Source organism: Archocentrus centrarchus, chromosome 6, assembly GCF_007364275.1.
Source record: "Archocentrus centrarchus isolate MPI-CPG fArcCen1 chromosome 6, fArcCen1, whole genome shotgun sequence".
Taxonomy (NCBI): domain Eukaryota; kingdom Metazoa; phylum Chordata; class Actinopteri; order Cichliformes; family Cichlidae; genus Archocentrus; species Archocentrus centrarchus.
Genome location: NC_044351.1, coordinates 5,221,203 through 5,239,837, shown reverse-complemented (window position 1 = coordinate 5,239,837; position 18,635 = coordinate 5,221,203). Strand labels below are relative to the sequence as shown.

At 40.8% G+C, this 18,635-nt stretch overlaps 1 protein-coding gene across 4 annotated transcripts in view; it reads left to right on the top strand.

Annotated features, from left to right (window-relative positions):
* The window catches only part of zc3h18 (zinc finger CCCH-type containing 18), a 37,666-nt gene that overhangs the window by 11,616 nt on the left and 7,415 nt on the right, over window positions 1–18,635 (top strand). The window contains exons 4-12 of one of the 4 annotated variants that reach the window (XM_030732105.1): window positions 407–532; window positions 1,520–1,612; window positions 1,910–2,176; window positions 9,014–9,130; window positions 9,335–9,343; window positions 9,431–9,636; window positions 11,655–11,869; window positions 15,053–15,146; window positions 17,650–17,737. In XM_030732105.1, coding sequence (XP_030587965.1) covers window positions 407–532; window positions 1,520–1,612; window positions 1,910–2,176; window positions 9,014–9,130; window positions 9,335–9,343; window positions 9,431–9,636; window positions 11,655–11,869; window positions 15,053–15,146; window positions 17,650–17,737 — 1,215 coding nt within the window. Of the gene's footprint in view, window positions 1–406; window positions 533–1,519; window positions 1,613–1,909; window positions 2,177–9,013; window positions 9,131–9,334; window positions 9,344–9,430; window positions 9,637–11,654; window positions 11,870–15,049; window positions 15,159–17,649; window positions 17,738–18,635 lie in introns of all 4 variants that reach the window. The other 3 variants (XM_030732102.1, XM_030732101.1, XM_030732104.1) reach the window with 3 other exon arrangements.

The window sequence follows — 18,635 nt, the reverse complement described above, 5'->3', positions numbered from 1 at the left end:
CTCCCACATGCCGCCCTATCCTGTGGGTCTCAGAGCTCTCCACATTCATATTACCTAGCTGTGTCAGATCAGAAGTTGAGGCAAAGCAAAAATAACTGCATTTTTGCAAAATTCTGTTGGTAATGGTAGTTGTCTTTTAGATACGTCACAATGTTAGTAATTCTGCAACAAAACTGACAAATCATAAACACAGCTGTTTCCACAGGCTCACTAGTAACTCTTTTGACAAGTGATGAGCACCCCTTTTAAGAATTAAACACGGTATCAAGGGAGTGCACTCAGACTCGAAACAACCTTCAACCTATTCCTTTTTATTTTTGTATTTGTGTCGGAGGTAGAAAGGAATTGTTGGATTTTTCTTGAAGAAGCCAAGCAAAAGTTTACTTGTACTCCATGTGTATTGCAGGTCCTCGTCTCGCTCTTCATCATACACAGGTTCTGGGTCATCTCGTTCCCACAGCCGTTCCTCCTCATTCAGCTCCTACTCCAGCCACTCGTCCCAGCGCAGCTCCTTCAGCGGCAGCCGCTCTAGGTACACAAATCTGTTTGTGTTTTGTGTATCCCTGTATCCAACTGTTGACCTGTTACATACATGACAGTTCAAGTGGAATTCAGATTCTAAAGTAAAACTTGGCTCTCTTGTGAAGACCAAGACAAGAAAAATGTCTGATTTGTCTGTAGACCCACTCCAAGTCACTGAAACTGTTTGAGGTGATGTGCCTTTGGATCACATGATGATACTGTAGTTAAAACAGAATGACAGGTGAAGTCTTACATGGGAGGCATCCATGGATTATTTTGGCTTGTTTATAAAACCTCCTTTTTCTTAGAGCTGCATTTTGTCCTAGAGGCAGGGTGTCCTTGCCTCGAGCTTATAGTCAGTACATTGAACCATTACACAAAAATCAATCGGCAAATCCTTAAATGTTATGGAAATGGCTTCAAAGTGCAAAACTGTATTGTTCAAGGGATTTGTATTCTTTTAGTTTCACTTTGGTCATTGAGTTTTAACAACATATAGGATGATATAATTCTGTGCATAGTCCCCCCCCCCCCCCCCCCCCCCCCCCCCCCCCCCCTTTATGTTTTACTAAGAAAATGGGAAATAGGTGCACCGGTTTATTCCAATGTCCGGTTTCCTCCCACAGTACAAAGACTGTGTTAGGTTCTTTAAGGCATTAAAAAACAGTCATCATGGTATCATTATTGTGTTGGCTGCTGATAGGCAGGGAGACACTTAAGGGTTACTTTTCCATTGTCTGTCTGCCCATCTGTCTGTCTATCACGCTTTTAGTATTTTATTAACTGTGCAGGTGGCACGTGTTCTTTGGGACACTCTTGTATATTTAATCCGTACAGAAGCACATAAAAATGACTTAAAGCCAGTAGAAAATTGTTGAAAAATACAAACATGAAGCCGTGATTATGAATCACATTGTTTTTCTGAATGACATAAAGTGGCATTTTAATACCATGGTGCATTTGCGTGATCTGATCTAATCTCTCTTGTGATTTGTAGGTCTCGATCATTCTCCACATCTCCCTCACCCAGTCCAGCAGCACTGAGGAATGCTAAGAATAAACCAGACCTTTATCCTGTTTTAGCCAAAGGGTAAATCTTAAGCTATTTTGATTAATTTAATCCATTGTTTAAAAAAAAAAAAAGTGCTTTTATTATCTTCTTTACACGCAATTTTTTTCTTTCTTGATAATAAGTGAAATACTTCCTAAAGTGCTATAATGGACATTTTGAATTATATTTATATTTTATTTCTCCAGCACCATCATGCATCATTTTTGCTTGTTCCTTGTGTGTTTTATTTTATTGTTTTATTATTAGCTATAACAACTGCACTGCAGACACTGTTACCGTCTGCGTGCTTGAAAAATATGCCTTTTCCTTCCCTAGCATCCCTTTGAAGCACGATGCCATGCCCCCTCCTCGCAGGGACAGGCCTCCCATGAAGAAAGCTGTCAGTCCCCCAGTACCTGGTGGGCTGCAGGGCAGACTTTCAAAACCCATGCCAGATGGAGGTAAGCCTCCTAACAATCCCCGAGATGCTGGAGGTGCAGGAGCTGGTGCAGTGGCGAGACCCCTGCCACCAAGGGAACCGGCAAAACCTATCAACCTGAGGGAAGGCAGGCGGAAGGAGCGGCAGCAGCGTCCTCCCCGGAGGTAAGCATCTCACCTTAAAGCTTCTTTGGTGATAACAGTACAGAGCGGTTCACAAAAATGGTTATATGCTAATACATTTAGCTTGATCTGCTCCAAGTTTACATCTCAGCAGTTACTAGTGTTTTCTCACAGTAAGGCCTGATTTAGACATTTGCACTTAATCTTTGTAGAGTCTACGACATAACCTACTTAAGTGTCTGGCAGCGTTGACAGCATTTAAACTTATATGAGGTGCATTATGAATTAAATTACTTTGTGGTCGTGTCCCAGTGTTTTATATGCAGTGAAACAAATAAAATACTGGTACTTTTTTTTTTTTTTTCTTTAACCTCCTAGGTACCTGCTTTTTTTTTTTTTTTTGGCCCTCAAGTTTATCCACCTCTTTATCACATCTATTCTAACCACTTTAGCAATCTCTCTCCAGGAATTTGCTGACATTTGTGAGTCTCTATCTTAAAGATGTGATGACTGGATTTCTTTTTTGTTTCTTGAAGTTCAGTTCTCCTCTTCTTTTTCATACAAGCACTTTTTTCCTACATCTAAGTGTTTTCTATCTAACATTCATGCATACCGTCTGATATTGATGAATGCATCAAGAGGAACTTGGGGTTCAATATCTTGCCCAAGGATATTTTGGCATACAGACTGGAGCAGCCAGGGATTGACCCACCAAGCTTCCGATTAACAGATGACTTGCTCTACCTCCTGAGCCACAGCCACCCTTAAAATGATAAATAACTAAACTAAAATGAAAGAATAATAAGCATGGAGAAAAAAAGCAACAGAAGAAGGGTAGAGTGTAGTCAGGTTATAAAGTACAATTAGTTATGCACAAGCACCTTTTTCTGATTAATTTTTACTCTCCTTTTCCACAGGTTTATTAGACAAGTTTACATAGAACATTTAATGCTGGTTTAATATTTACAACACACACACACACACACCTTTAGTAAACACCCAATACTTCACCAGTTAGTTTAAACATGACCACACTGAGGTTTGTCAAGTGGAATGCACGTAGACTTGGTTCCAGAGGTAAGAGACCAAAAATTGCTGATCAGTTAAATGACTTGGGGACAGACATTGACTTTTTACAGGAAACTCATGCCCAAAAGATTTAAACACACACTCATTTCTCCATAGCTCCCTTATGTGTACTCAGCCTGCTACAACTCAAAACAGAGGCATCATCATATTGATTAACAGAAAGATACAATTCCCCATTAGCAACACTATAACAGATCCAGAAAGGCGATTAATAATACAGAATTTACCTATTCAAAATATAGATTTATGTATTGTTAGCGTATATGGACCAAATATTGATGACCCCTTCTTTTTGTCATGCCACCTTCATTTTACTTTCTGATCACTCTGAAAACCACACTTACAATGGGAGAAGACTTCAACCGGGTATTTAATCCAAAAATTGATTGCTTCATTATGATGGTTATCACAAACACTCAGATTCATCCTATCACTATCAGTGATCAGTGTCTGTCTCTCTGACACAGAAGAGTCTCACCACCTATTAGGAAATGGAGATTTAATACTTCATTACTTAAAGAACAAGACTTCATTATTTTAAAAAAGAGTGGACAACACATTTAGAAAATAATGACTTGCCAGGAATATCGCCATGTGTTCTTTTGAAGCAGGAAAGGTGGTAATGCAGGGAAAAATAATATTTTTACAGGTCACATTAGGAAAATAAAGAAAAAGCAAAAAATATATTATTAGAAGCTGCGTATGGTTCCTCACCACAAGAACATATAATTAGCAACCCGAAAAACTAAAAGTGGAATCAAATGAAATAACCAAAACAAAGACACAATTTCAGGTGTGAGGGCTGAGTTTGGATGTGGCAGTAAATCAGGAAAATTTCTTGCTAATCAACTAAAACTAAATAATAAACTGTTTATTCTGTTAAAGACTCAATTGTAACATTATTCAGGATCCATAACAAATAAATCTTGTAAAGACTTCTATGAAGATTGGTACTCGTAACAGATTAATCTATCTGATGCTGCGATTAAAGAATTCATTAACAAATCTACCAAAACTAAATGTTGAACATACTGTGGTTCTAGAGTCACCTCTTTCAATGTCTGAATTACATGCAGCCCTGCAGCATCTTCCAACTGATAAAGCCCCAGATCCAGATGGTTTTCCAGCAGAGATTTTCAAAGAATTTTGACCTATGTTAGCACCTACTTTTTCAGAAGGGTGACTCAAATTCAGAATGATCACACACCATATCCAAACTTTGCCAGCATTAGCCTGGTTCTTAAACCAGGCAGCGACCCTGTACTCCCATCCAGTTACTGCTCAATCTCACCCATAAGTGTTAAAATAATCTGCAAAGTGCTTGCTAAAAGAGTAGAAAAAAAATCATTCCATTCATAATACATCATGACCAAACAGGTTTCATCAAGGGTATACAGCTAATGATAAATGCAGTCTAATAAATGTAATGGACTACTGTTCTATTAACACATTAGAAGTTGTCTTTTTAGATGCAGAGAAAGCAAATTTGGATTTGGTTTATACTTCATAGACTGGATCAAAACACTATACAGCTGTCTAAATGAATGTACTAGGACAAATGATCTTACTTCCAAAGCTTCAGTCTGCAGAGGGGCAACAAGCAGGGCTGCCCACTCTCCCTCTCACTTTGTTTTCATCTTTATTGCTAGCAGCAGCAGTCTAACAAAATGTAGATGTTAAAGGAATTCAAACTGAAAGTACACACCATAAGACAAGCCTATATGCTGATGATGTATTACTTTTCCTTGGGAACTCACAAACCTTTCTTCTGAAGAAAATCCCACTTATAAGACAAGTTCTTACCTATATCAGACTACTCCTTCAATTTGAGTAAATCAACAGTTTTGCCTCTAAATTGTGACTTTCAGAACACATCCACCACTCCACTACAGTCAGGTAACATTAGATATTTAAATAGAAAAAAATTCTCTGCCTGGCTCTCAGACTTGGTACAGTTGAATCATATTCCTCTACGAAAAATGTTAGGGGATGATTTCACATGTTGGAATACTATGCAATGGTGCTGGAAAAGCGGGTCCATCCATTAGTCGAACCGCAGATTCAAGAAAAACAATGCGGTTTTCATCCTGGTCGCCTAACACTGGACCAGGTCTTTATCCTGGGAGTTTGCCCATCCAGTCTACATGTGTTTTGTGGACTTTGAGAATGCATTGACCGCATCCCTCGCAGTATCCTATGGGGGTTTTCCAGTCTTGACCTAGTGAGAGGAGACCCTGGGGCAGACTCAGGACATGCTGGAGAGATTATATCTCTTGGCTGGCCTGGGGAACATCTTGGGGTCCCTGCTGGAGGAGGTGACTAGGGAGAGGGAGGTCTGGGCTTCTCTGCTTAGGCTGCTGCTCGCTCTCTCTCTCTCTCTCTCTCTCTCTCGTTTATATATATATATATATATATATATATGACGACCTCAGAGGTTGGTTAAGAGAATATTGGGGAGTAAACAGCATCATGAAGTCCAAAGAACACACCAGACAGGTCAGGAATAAGGTTGTGGAGAAGTTTAATGCAGGCTTAGGCTATAAAAAGATTTCCCAAGCTTTGAACATCTCACAGAGCACTGTTCAATCCATTATCCGGAAATGGAAAGAGTGTGGCACAACTGCAAACCTACCAAGACAAGGCCATCCACCTAAACTCACAGGCCAAACAAGGAGAGCACTGATCAGAGATGCAGCCAAGAGGCCCATGGTGACTCTGGACCAAATGCAGAGATCCACAGCTCAGGTGGGGGAATCTGTCCACAGGACAACTATTAGTCGTGCACTGCACAGAGTGGTCTTTATGGAAGAGTGGAAGAAGAAAGCCATTGTTAAAAGAAAACCATAAAAAGTCTCGTTTGCAGTTTGCCAGAAGCCATGTTGGAGACACAGCAAACATGTGGAACAAGGTGCTTTGGTCAGATGAGACCAAAATTGAACTTTTTGACCAAAATGCAAAACACTATGTGTGGTGGAGAATTAACACTGCACATCACTCTGAACACACCATCCCCACTGTCAAATATGGTGGTGGCAGCATCATGCTCTGGGGCTGCTTCTCTTCAGCAGGGACAAGTTGGTCAGAGTTGATGGGAAGATGGATGGAGCCAAATACAGGGCAATCTTGGAGGAAAACCTGTTGGAGTCTGCAAAAGACTTGAGACTGGGGCGGAGGTTCACCTTCCAGCAGGACAACGACCCTAAACATAAAGCCAGGGCTACAATGGAATGGTTTCAAACCAAACATATTCACGTGTTAGAACGGCCCAGTCAAAGTCCAGACCTAAACCCAGTCGAGAATTTGTGTCAAGATCTGAAAACTGCTGTTCACAAACGCTCTCCATCTAATCTGACTGAGCTTGAGCTGTTTTGCAAAGAAGAATGGGCAAAAAGTTCTGTCACTGGATGTGCAAAGCTGGTGGAGCCATACCCTAAAAGACTTGCAGCTGTAACTGCAGCAAAAGGTGGTTCCACAAAGTACTGACTCAGGGGGGCTCAATACTTTTGCACACCGTAGTTTTTTATTTGTAAAAAATGTTTTGAATCATGTGTAATTTTCTTTCCACTTCACAATTGTATACCACTGTGTGTTGGGCTTTTACATTAAATTCCACTGAAATATATTTGTGGCGCAGTGGTTAGCACTGCTGCCTCACAGTTAGAATACCATCTGGAAGGCCTGGGTTCGATTCCACCTTGGCCCAGGCCTCTCCCTCTCTCTGTGTGGAGTTTGCATGTTCTCCCCGTGCTTGCGTGGGTTTCCTCCGGGTACTCCGGTTTCCTCCCACATTCCAAAGACATGCACTTACTGGGGTTAGGTTAATTGGCTAATCTAAATTGCCCATAGGTGTGACTGAGTGCGTGAATGTGAGTGTGAAAGGTTGTCTGTCACTCCGTGTTGGCCCTGCAACAGGCTGGCGACCTGTTCAGGGTGTACCCTGCCTCTCGCCCTATGACAGCTGGGATAGGCTTCAGCCCCCCCGCGACCCTTAACAGGATGTGCGGAAGCGAATGGATGGATGAAATATATTTGTGTGTCGTTGTAATGTGACAAAATATGGGAAAGTTCAAGGGGTATGAATACTTTTGTAAGCCACTGTAAAAATAGAGAGAGAGACAGAGCACAGTGGCGTGGTGGTTTGCACTGTTGTCTCACAGCTAGAAGGTCTGGTTTCAAATCCACCTTGTCCCAGGCTGTCCCAGTGTGGATTTTGCATGTTCTCCCCGTGTTTGCATGGGCTTTCTCTGGGAATTCCGGTTTCCTCCCACAGTCAATAGACATGCAGTTAGTGGGGTTAGGTTAATTGGTGACTCTAAATTGCCCATAGGTGGGAATATGAGTGTGAATGGTTGTCTGTCTCTCTGTGTTGGCCGTGCGACAGGCTGGCGACCTGTACAGGGTGTACCCTGCTCCAGTCTATCCCAGTCTCTGCCCTCCAAGCTCAGACCTTCTAACAGAGGTCTGGGAGCTTGAGGGTCCTGCACAGTATCTATACCCTGCTCTCCACATTCCCATTGAGTTCTTGATGAAGTTCCTGTTAAACTTGTACAGTTCTGAGCATTCTGTGATCTGTGTATGGCATCAAGTCAGAGGCTTTCTTGCAATTAATCCAGGCAGTGCACAGGTTAGTCAATCTGGTATTACAGTCTCGAGTGACTGCTCTACCTACCAGTTGCTGGTGTATTGCTCCCCTGGTATATATGCCAATTCCTATTTGGGCCTCGCTCATGTATTGTGCCACGTACCTGCTCATCTTAGCTGCTATTATACCTGACAGGAGGTTCCATGTTATACTGAGGCAGGTTATTGGCTGGTAGTTGGATGGGACCAGTCCATTCTGCTTTACGTACGTACGTGCGTGTGTGTGTGGGGCTGGGATTCAAACCCCCCTGTTCCAAAGACGGCAATGTTGCCACTACACTATCCAGGCACAACATTGCATTCAGATCATGATTCTGATTGCAAAATCTGCTGGGCAAGACATGTTCAAAGAGAAAAAAAAAGTGTAGTCTTGGCTTGCAGAAAAATGTTAAGGATGCCATGTGGAGTTTAGGCTGTACAGGTGGGTGGCACAGTGTTGTCCCACCTTTACTTTGTTCATGTTTTCAAGGAAGTGCACTGACAGTGAAGGGCGTTGTTTAAAAAAAAAAATTACATTTGCAGTAAACAGAACGGTTTTCCTGTTTGCATATTTTTGTATCATTAAGTGATAATGCAGATGTATTCCACTTTGGGGGAAGACCATAGAGCTCACATGTGAACAAGTGAGTGGGTATATAGCTTGAGGAAAAACCTAACTTTTGTGCAATTTGTGTGTGTGTGTGTGTGTTTGCATGAGTGGTGCAGAGCAACATAAGCCAAAGAGGAAGAACAGTAAAAGGGCAGGGAAGAACATTCAGTGTGGGTGGCTGTAAGTGTGTGGGCTGATTGGGTTACACATGGAAACAATCCAGGAAAGCCAGTTCCAGCACTTGTTATTCTGTTTACTTACCTCCCTTTGACTTCCCTCGGACGGATGGATGGATGGATGGATGGATGGAAGGGTGTCTCATTCATATATATATATATATATATATATATATATATATATATATATATATATATATATATATATATATATATATTCAAACCACCAACCTTCCGATTAGTAGGTGACCTGCTCTACCACTTAGCTACAGCCACCCCATGTGAATGTTGCTGTATAAGTTGCTGCGTCTTACACTGGTTTTCATTTCATTAAAACAAAACCAAAACCTTCTTGCATTCTCAGGTCTGTCTCTTGTATTGCAGGAGAACTGTGAGTGGGAGTGTTAGCGGAAGTGGGAGCAGTTACACTGGTTCTAGCTCCAGATCTAGATCCTCATCCAACTCCCTGTCACAGTCACACTCTGGATCCAGAAAATCCAGGTATTCACCCACATAGTCATTGTCAAGAGTACTGCACTTCACCAGTTAAGAGACGAGTACTATTATTATGATCATGTCTTATTTTATCTGTTGCATTTTCCTTCATTAATTTGTATTTACTTATTACTCAGCCTAATGTCTATTTTTTTTTTTTTCCTCCCATCTTGCTTTCATGCTCTGCCGGAAAACCGGAAAACCCTGCAGAAAATCCAGGTATGGCAGTTATTAAGTTTTGTGTGTTTGGTAATTAAGTTTTGTGTAGAGACTTGTCACTTGGCAACCTGTCATCTCTTGATACAGATCACTTACTGTGAGCAGCGTGTCGTCTGTGTCATCAGCGTCATCCAGCAGCAGCACCGTGCGCAGCGCGGACTCAGATGACATGTACGCCGACCTGGCCAGTCCGGTGTCTTCTGCCAGCTCTCATTCGCCCACACAAAATCACCCCCGCAAGGAGCGAGGGCCAGCACGTGATCGGTCCCCACATGGAAGAGACAAGAACAGGGGTTAGTGCAGGCGACCAAGCCCCCATTCAGCTGGGACACAGGACCCAACAGCCTAACATGCAAACAAATGTATTGTTGTTGGAATATAACAGATTAATGCTTTTTTTTTGCTTAAGCAAAGGTAGCGAAGTATCCTTTCATTTATTGGTACAGCCAGAAATTTAAGTCTGAAATGACACTGTTCGTAACATTAAAAAAATTTTTAGCTATTCAATACTGCTAAAACTAGCATTAATTACAGTAATTGAATTCAGTTTTATTTACATGGCACACCTTCATAACAACGGTCATCTCGTGGTGCTTTGTCAGGGTTTCCAGCTAGCCGCTGGTTGCCTGACACTGCGCCTTGCTGAGAGGCCAGGATGAGAATTTCCTCTGTTAGCTAACGGAACAGATTGCTATCATCACAGTTAGGTAGCAGCACTGGCATTAGCACAGAAAGTGGTTGTTGTGTACTGATGGGACTAAAATACTAAACAAGTATGGCTTGTTTGGAAGGGTCACAAGTAGAAAGTCTCCTCTCTCGAACAAGAACATGGCAGCACAGCTTTGTAAAAATGCCTATGAACAAATCACAAGACCTGTAGAACAGTGTGCTTTGAACAGACAAGACTAAAGTTTTCCCATAATGCACAGCACCACACTTGTGCTTCTTTTCCACTATTACCTACTCAAGCGTGACTCGACATGACTCAGCACGGTCTTGCTTTGCTTCTGTTACAATTGAGTACCACCTCAATGTGGGTGGAGTTGATATAGCAATGCGGGCAATAGTCTCTTGACGTAATTTTTATGCAACTAAAACACAAGACTGCTGTGTTATGCAATGGTAGTCATGAGCAGCCATTAGCTCGGAGAACTTATGATAAACTTTCTCATTTCTTGTCACTTCGTCTAGCTCCCTCTGGATTCTCTCATTTGCCACCAAGCACAGAAATGTCTGCACCACCTCATTTAACCACAGTGTTGCTTGGCATGCCTCCATTTTCTTCCTGTTGGATTTTAAAAATAGCCTGGTTGATTCTGGTAAAGGAGTTGCTCTCGTGACTCAGCTAGTGACGACACTCCCTTGCCAATCAGTGGCATGCTGTTATTTGATGTCACATTTTCAGATCACCTCAGATTGCCCCAGCTAAGTGGGTACCCCCAGCTAAGTGGGTATTTACCTTGTACCAAGTACCTGGTACCAGGACCTAATGGAAAAGCCTACAAACCGTGCTGGGTCAAGTCAAGCCATGCTGAGTAGGTACTAGGGGAAACATGGCACTAGTGGATACAAAACTTTACCTATTAGCATAAACCTCTACCACCCCATGCCGACTGCCTCCATTCAACTTCTGCTAAATTCACTACTCCTCCGTTATTTATGTTTAAAATCATCTGAAACTTGGCATAAATACTTTGTGGGTAAGACTACAAAATAAGGGAAATAAATTTTGGATTTTTAACTTTGAGTTTTTATGAATTTTCAAAATTTTCCCAAAATGTACAGTATTTTTTTAATCCCTGCCACTCCCTTTTTTCTAGGCTGACTCTTTTGAAACTTGCTAGAAGTATTCATTAGGCAAATCTATACAAAATACTTCTGATTTTGACTTTTTTCTTTTTTACAAATTTTCAAAAATTTTTTAAAATAATAAAAAATATTAGCTCAATGATGGATAATGGAGCGCTTTAGGTCAGATCTCTTGCTTAATTAAATTCTGGATTTAACACCGGGTCTGTGAAGAACTGTATTAATATAATGTTAAAAGGAATGTAATCAGCTGGCTCTTTACTGTAACTCTGCAACCGTCTGTCCTATCGGAAAAATTCAAATGATTCCTGAAAGTCCAGAAATTGCACTTCACAGCCATGTAGGGGTATTACAGTATTTGTTGCCAGAAGTCCATGAACGGCAGCACTTTTTAAGTACACTGTGCCATGGCTGACGCCTTCAGGGCTATAGGGTTATTCAGGTGTTCTCGTTTTGTTTATTGGCTCTCATATTTCTTTCTCTTTTTTCCCCATCATTACAGAAAGACTATCAAAGAAAGACGAACCCTTCAGGGAGGATCGCAGGAAGATTGACCTTTCTGGTGCCCCACCCAGAGAAGGAAATCCCATTCCCAGATCAGGGCCTGGTAACCGAGGGGGGCACCCAATGCATCCTCCACCTGGCACCATGGCCCCCCCTGGAAACTATGGAGGTTCAGGTTCCCACAGAGACATCAAGCTCACTCTCCTGAACAAGGTTAATATTGTGCTTTCTTACATTTTAAATGAGTCTGTGTTCATCTAAATCATTGTTTCTAAAGGCTTTTTTTGAACCTTCAACCAGATGAGTACCGAAAGAAAATTTATGTATTATGCAAGTGAAAAAATAGTATGTTCTTTGACACACTCTCTGACGTGCAATAGCAGCATCAACACAATGAACATGGAAGAAAAGTGCAGTGCATCGTGGCAATTCTCCAGACAGCACAAACCTACAGCAGCATAAGTACTGAAGGGTATAGGGTCACCATGTGCTTAATGAGAAAACCGATAATGTGAGGATTTCCTTCCAGATCTGGATCAGGGCATCACTGAGCCTCCTAGACAGTCCAAGGTGGAACCTGGCAACATCTGTTGGAATAAAACATAATGCCCCAGAGGTGCTCTCAGATTTAGCTCAAGTGAGCATGGGGGGCAGTCAGTTGCATCAATTCCTTCACCCTCCAGGAACTGTCTGCCTACTCTCAACTCATGAGCCAGGCATTGTTGTGTTAGATATCTGTGTGTCCCTCCGTGGATATGCCTCCACAGGCCATCATTGACCCACTACTAAACCGATGATTGATGTTACAGGCAGCACAACGTTCTCCATGGTTTCTCCAGATCCTTTCATGTCTCTTAGATGCGCTCAGTGTGTGAACCTTCCTTCATCTGTGAAAGTCAGAAGGTGGCAGTGCCAATTATGGTATTATATGGTAAATGCCAATCAGGCTTCCACAGTGCCAGACAGTGAGCACAGGGCCCACTAGAGGACGTCAGGCCCTAAGGTCACCCTAATGAAGTCCATTTCTGATGAATTGGTCAGAAACATTCACAGCAGTGGCCTGCTAGGGGTAATTTTGTTAGGGCTCTGGCAGTTCTCATCCTGTCTCTCCTTGTACAGAGGAGTAGACACTGGTTCTGCTGATAGATTAAGGGCTTTCAACGGTGGAAAAAACAGTAAGAAAAGATGAGGATAAAATGTCAGTGGTCTTCACCTCTAAAACCATTTGGGGATTGTCTCATTGTTGCCCCTCTAGAGCACCTGTTGTTGATTTGATTAACATCAAAGTAGTACTAACTGATTAACGACCTCGTCTGCAACTTATAATATAATATTTATTATATATATATATTATATATATATATATATTATATATATATATATATATATATATATATATATATATATATATATATATATATATATATATATATATATATATTAGGTGGGACTCGATTAAAAAAAATCTAATTAATTAATTAATTTCAATTAATTAATTGAAATTAATTGCATTTTAATATCATTTAAATATTTAACATGATAAATATTAATTTAAGTTTGGTTGATGAATGAATCAATATACATAAGCTTAAATTTCAAAATGTTGTTTATTTTCCCACCAGTCTACTACACAGACCAATGAAGGGCAGAAGTGCTCCTGTGATAAGCAAACTCCTGAAATTAAAGTTAAGCATCATAACTGGATAGTTTTAGTCAATATTAATGTCTCACTTAATATAGCTGGAAATTAATCATTCGCTCAGGTGTATTCCTTGATGTTGAAATGTGTTATGCTTGTTTTAACAGATTATTTTGAATTAAAGACTTAAAATTAAACCACAAAAAGGAGCAAAAGTTCGTTCTCCGTTTAACCAGCTGTGCTTCGCATTCAGGGTTGCTAGGCGACATGAGCTACGCAGAGGTGAGGGCAGGTGACTCTGATATGAAGGCTAGCCGCTCACTTCCGGCCTTTGCGGTGTTCGTGGGCTGCGAAAGACGATGCGGCCGCTGAATTTTTGACATCGTGCGTCAATATAATCTGTATGCCTGGAACTTGTGCACTGAGAAACGTTCCCGTGCAAAGTGCGATTAAAATGCATTAACATTTTTAATTCGTTAATTTCCCCGTAATTAATTAATCAAAATTAACGCGTTAAAGTCCCACCCCTAATAAATATATATATATATATATACAATTTTTTTTTTTTTTTTTTTTTTTTTTTTTTTTTTTTTTTTTAAGCAGTGTATAAGCTTTATCCATGTGTCTTCTGGCTAAATAGATAAGTATAGCTGGGTATCATCTGCATAGTAAAGGTAAAAGGCAAGGTTTTCAGCCTAGTCTTAAAAGCAGAGAGGGTGTCTTCCAAATCCAAACTGTGAGCTGGTTCCAGAGAAGAGGGGCCTGAAAGCTGAAGGCTCTGCCTCCCATTGTACTCTTAAGTATCCTAGGAGTATCCCACAAGTAAGCCAGCAGTCTGAGAGCAAAGTGCTCTACTGGGGTGAAATCTCAAAAATCTCTAAGTACCATAAGGTGGGGCCTGATTATTCAAGGCCTTGTAAAACTATGTTGTCTTTCTTCTGTTCAACCAATGCAAAGTATTACTATTAAATCCAATGGTGTATTGTAGTCTCTGATGTAAAATGTTATGATCAGTGTTCACAAATTCTGCTGTGAGATGAAACACAGATGTCAGCAACCATAAAATTATCATTAGTAACCTTCACTAATGTTCTAAAAGTCTGAAACCGACTGAAACTCATCAAAAGAATTACAACTCTTTAAAAATAGTCTCTTTCAAGATCAGCTTGCACACTGCAGAGCTCCATTTTCAACATCCAAATACTGAACATACAACATTTTGAACATACCCGCTCTTCATCTTAACGTAATGAATTAGGTGGCACTTTGGAGTCACGGGTACAAGTCCCTGCTGATACGTTGTGTTGTGCTGTGGGTAATGATAATTTGGTGCCAACTGCCCCTCACAATGATTGGAAAGTTGTACCTGACACCATTTTGCTGGCAATATAGCACATAAGTATATTTGAGAAATTGAGCTTCCACATTTGTACTTTAAATTGAACAAAAGGGCGACTAGTTTGACTGGTAATATTTACAGTCTGTCCTGATTTCATAAAAGGAAGAGGTCAGGGAATACAGTTATTTTATGTTATTCCACTTAGGGTAGTCACCGAAATATTCATTACCTTAAATCACTCCTGTTGTATCTTACGTAGAGAGGGTACCATCTCAGCAACTTTATTTGCACCTTATACCAACAAAATACTGTAACTTGATTTGCATTCCAGTTTGGACTCAGTTATTGTCTGGATCAGTAAATTTCCTTGATCATTTTAATTGTTCATCTCTTATGCCTGGTCAATTTTTCACAGCAGGGAGACAAAACCAACAGGAAGCGATACCTGCCCACAGACAAAGACAGACCAGGATCCCCCGTCAGCAAAAGAATGGCTATATCTCCAGACAGAGGTGAGAAACATGGTGAGCAAAACTGTGGTTATGGGCATGCTGTGATGGTTTGGTTAGACTTGCCATCTGGCTGTCACAATGCAAACTCTGAGCAGTCATTCTTGTACTTCTGTGAAACTGCAATAGTACTTGGTGCATTGCAATGTAAAGTATACAGGTCAGAGCAGTCACAAGCAATTGATGGGCCTGCGAGTCCAAGGATCCACTTAGATCAGGGGTGCCCACACTTTTTCAGCTTGCGAGCTACTAGCAAAGCTAGCGTGGTTAAATGCGCGTGCATAGGGTGGTAACGAAACGGATGGATGATAGTTTATCATCCGTCTTCTACTTCTTTTAATGCCGTGCGATCTACATTTTTTCCCCAACTCCACTGGGGGTTCCGTGCGATCTACCTGCACTCCTCTTGTGATCGACCAGTAGATTGTGATCGACCAGTAGATTGCGATCGACGTATTGGGCACCCCTGACTTAGATCCTTGGACTAACCATCTGATGACAAAATCTATGTCACACAGACCCTTGCAAACTTCTGGATGAGCATGCCTGTTACTCAACTTGTAAACAACAGTGTCACTGCTCAGAAAAAAATCACAACTTAAATACCAGATAAGATTTAGAAGACAACACAAGAAACTAAGCAACACAGAAGGTTGTTGAAAGTTCTTTGCAGAAAATCTCCCATTTTCAAATAATAGCAGTAATCTCCCTTTTTTGCAAGCTGGGAATCTATCCACGGGTTTCTGTAAGAGCGTACGTAGGCTGCCATGACAGACTGCTACTTCCATTGTACGGTTTTATACTTCCGGTTACCCAAAGTCAGAGCCAGAGTTAATGACGAAATTTGGTTACTTTGTGCTGTAACGGGCGGCTTTATTAGTTGGAACATGAGCTCGGGTTCAACTTGTGCTGTTGTCGGTTGTCACTACATCAGTCTGTACATTTTTTTCAAAGTACTTTATTCTGTAAAATTGCTCTTTTCCCCAAAATTATACTACACAGTTGCAGATCCTATTACTGTATTTTTTTCCTTATGTTTTAAGTTTTCCTTTAATGTACGGCGTCTTTTTTTTTTTTTCTTTTTACGTTATTTTGTTTATAGTGTGACATTACAACATACAGCGTACACAAAAACAGTACCTGGCTTGTAAACACGTAGCAGTTAGCGGGATGACAGCTGCGTGTCTCCTCAATCACAGCCTTCGGCCAGTCCAGTGTTTCTGTTTCACTGATCTGAACACTCTGATATCCAGATAAGTGATATACCTTCCACATAATAGCTGCCGCATGACTACATGATTTCCAGGAACAGCTGACTCTCCACCACTCCACTTTCCCTTAGCATGACCCATGCTAAGTGCTTAGCTTGTCCGATGCTCTGGCTCGGCTCTACAGCTGCTTTAAGGAAAATAGCGTTGCCTTGTTTGTTCAGCATTACTTTATTGATTTTATTGCTTTGAAGGTAATCTGATGCTCTTATAATTACGTGATTCCTTGCCATCAACGCCTTCGGAAAAAACAAGGTAATTGATAATGTCGATGTAGCTGACCTCGGGCCATAGTTTCATGTCATCTACCCAGTCAGTAAGAAGTGACGGGTGAGGCACTGTTACTGAATTGTCCTCGCTGGTTTTTAAAACATCCTTGCAATGTATCCACCTCTGATGTGGTACCATTTATGCCAGGTAAAAGAAACTGCAGTGTCAAAATGTTTAAATGAACGGCAAGTGTGTAAGCCCGCAACTGTAAACAACAGCGCAAACGGAAGTAAAATACTGGCTTCCGCTATAAATTAGGGGTAATGGCGCCAAGTCAGGAATACTGTGGATACTCAAGTATGAAGAAATCCTGGTAAAGGCCAACCTGAAATTGTACACTCTGAAGGCCTGCTCAGCTCCACCAGGACACAAAAATTGGGAGGAGTAACATAAGACCAAAAAGATGCCAAAGTAAATGGACTAGTTCTTACACAGCGCTTTTCTACTCTAGCTGAGCGCTCAAAGTGCTTTACACAGCATATTTGCATTTACCTATTCGCACACACATTCATACAAGCACTGTTTTCTATTTTCACATACATTCATACTCCAATGGTTGCATTGGAGGCCAACTTGGGGTTGCCCAAGGATACTTTGGCATGGAGACTGGAGCAGCCGGGAATTGAACCACCAACCTTCCAAACCGTCAGCCTTCAGATTAGTGGATGACCTGCTCTACCCCCCTGAAAACTTGCATGTTTTTATGGTTTAATGATGACTTCTTGTTCCCATTATGATTTACAAGTTCTGGGTTCTTTTGAATATCTGCATTCATTCTGTTTACTTGTATTACAAAGACACAAGCCCACATGTGAATTGAGCTCACCAGAAGTAGAAGTTGAAACTTTTTATAAAGACTGACCGCAGTCAGAAGAGATGCTGCCTCTTTGCACATGAACAGCTGTAATGCAGTTCAGTCCTAATTTCCTCATTACCTGTTAAACTGGTGTGGTTTTTTTTTTTTTTAGGTCGTGATAAGAGGATACCTGGCCGACTCCCACTTTCTCCTCGAATAGATCGACCCAGAGGCCGACCCATACCCCCCCAGGGAGACAGGTTGGTGCAACCTTAGATGTACTATTGCTGAAGGGATGTGGTATTTATCCCTTCATACGGAACAGAGCGAGCATTCAGCTAGAACTGTGGAAATTCTCAAGTCATCATCCTTCTGTTGCACACCCTCTGTGTAAGCAGCCGTGATCATTGTGACTCATGCCAAACACTGACCACATGTCAGGCAAACGTAATTTGCCAAAATGAGGAACATGCTACAGATAGTAAACCTCCCTGCACGTGTTATTCACTGTCTCGTGCAAAATCCCCACTATGAAATAAATGCTTTGTGTTATGATGCATTCTGTTTTGTGCTCTGAATAGAAAGGACAGAAAAAAATTTTGTGAACATGATTAATTATGAGTATCCACTTCATATTATCCACCTATGAACCAAGCGTTAGACAGGAGAGGTCAGTGTTTTTTCATTCTTTTTAATGTTTTAATCCTACAGCTCTTTGAAGCAGAGCCAAATGAAAGAATTTAAATAACATTTAGTTTTTTCTATCACAAAACAGCTTATTTACATTGTGAAAGATCTATGGATGAATTCTGGCTTTTAGAACAACAAACTTGTAAACTCTAATGTAAGTAGTTACATCCTGTGTAAACTCGCCCTCCATAGTTCACAGAACTGTTAAAATATTTCGCCACTCATTTATCTATGGAAATTCTGCACTTCCTCTAAAAATTCAATATTCAGAAATTTAGTCCTTAAAATGTAAAATCAACTAAAAAGTATTTGATAAAATCTCATTAGAGATGAAACAATAGTAAGGTTTCCACAGGGGCTGTAAAGGTTTTTAAAAACTTTTACAGCCCCTGTGGAAACGAGTCTGAAAATAAAGAAAATTAAGGCCTTTGGATTCCTTAAATCTAAATAAAAAAATTTTGTTAAATA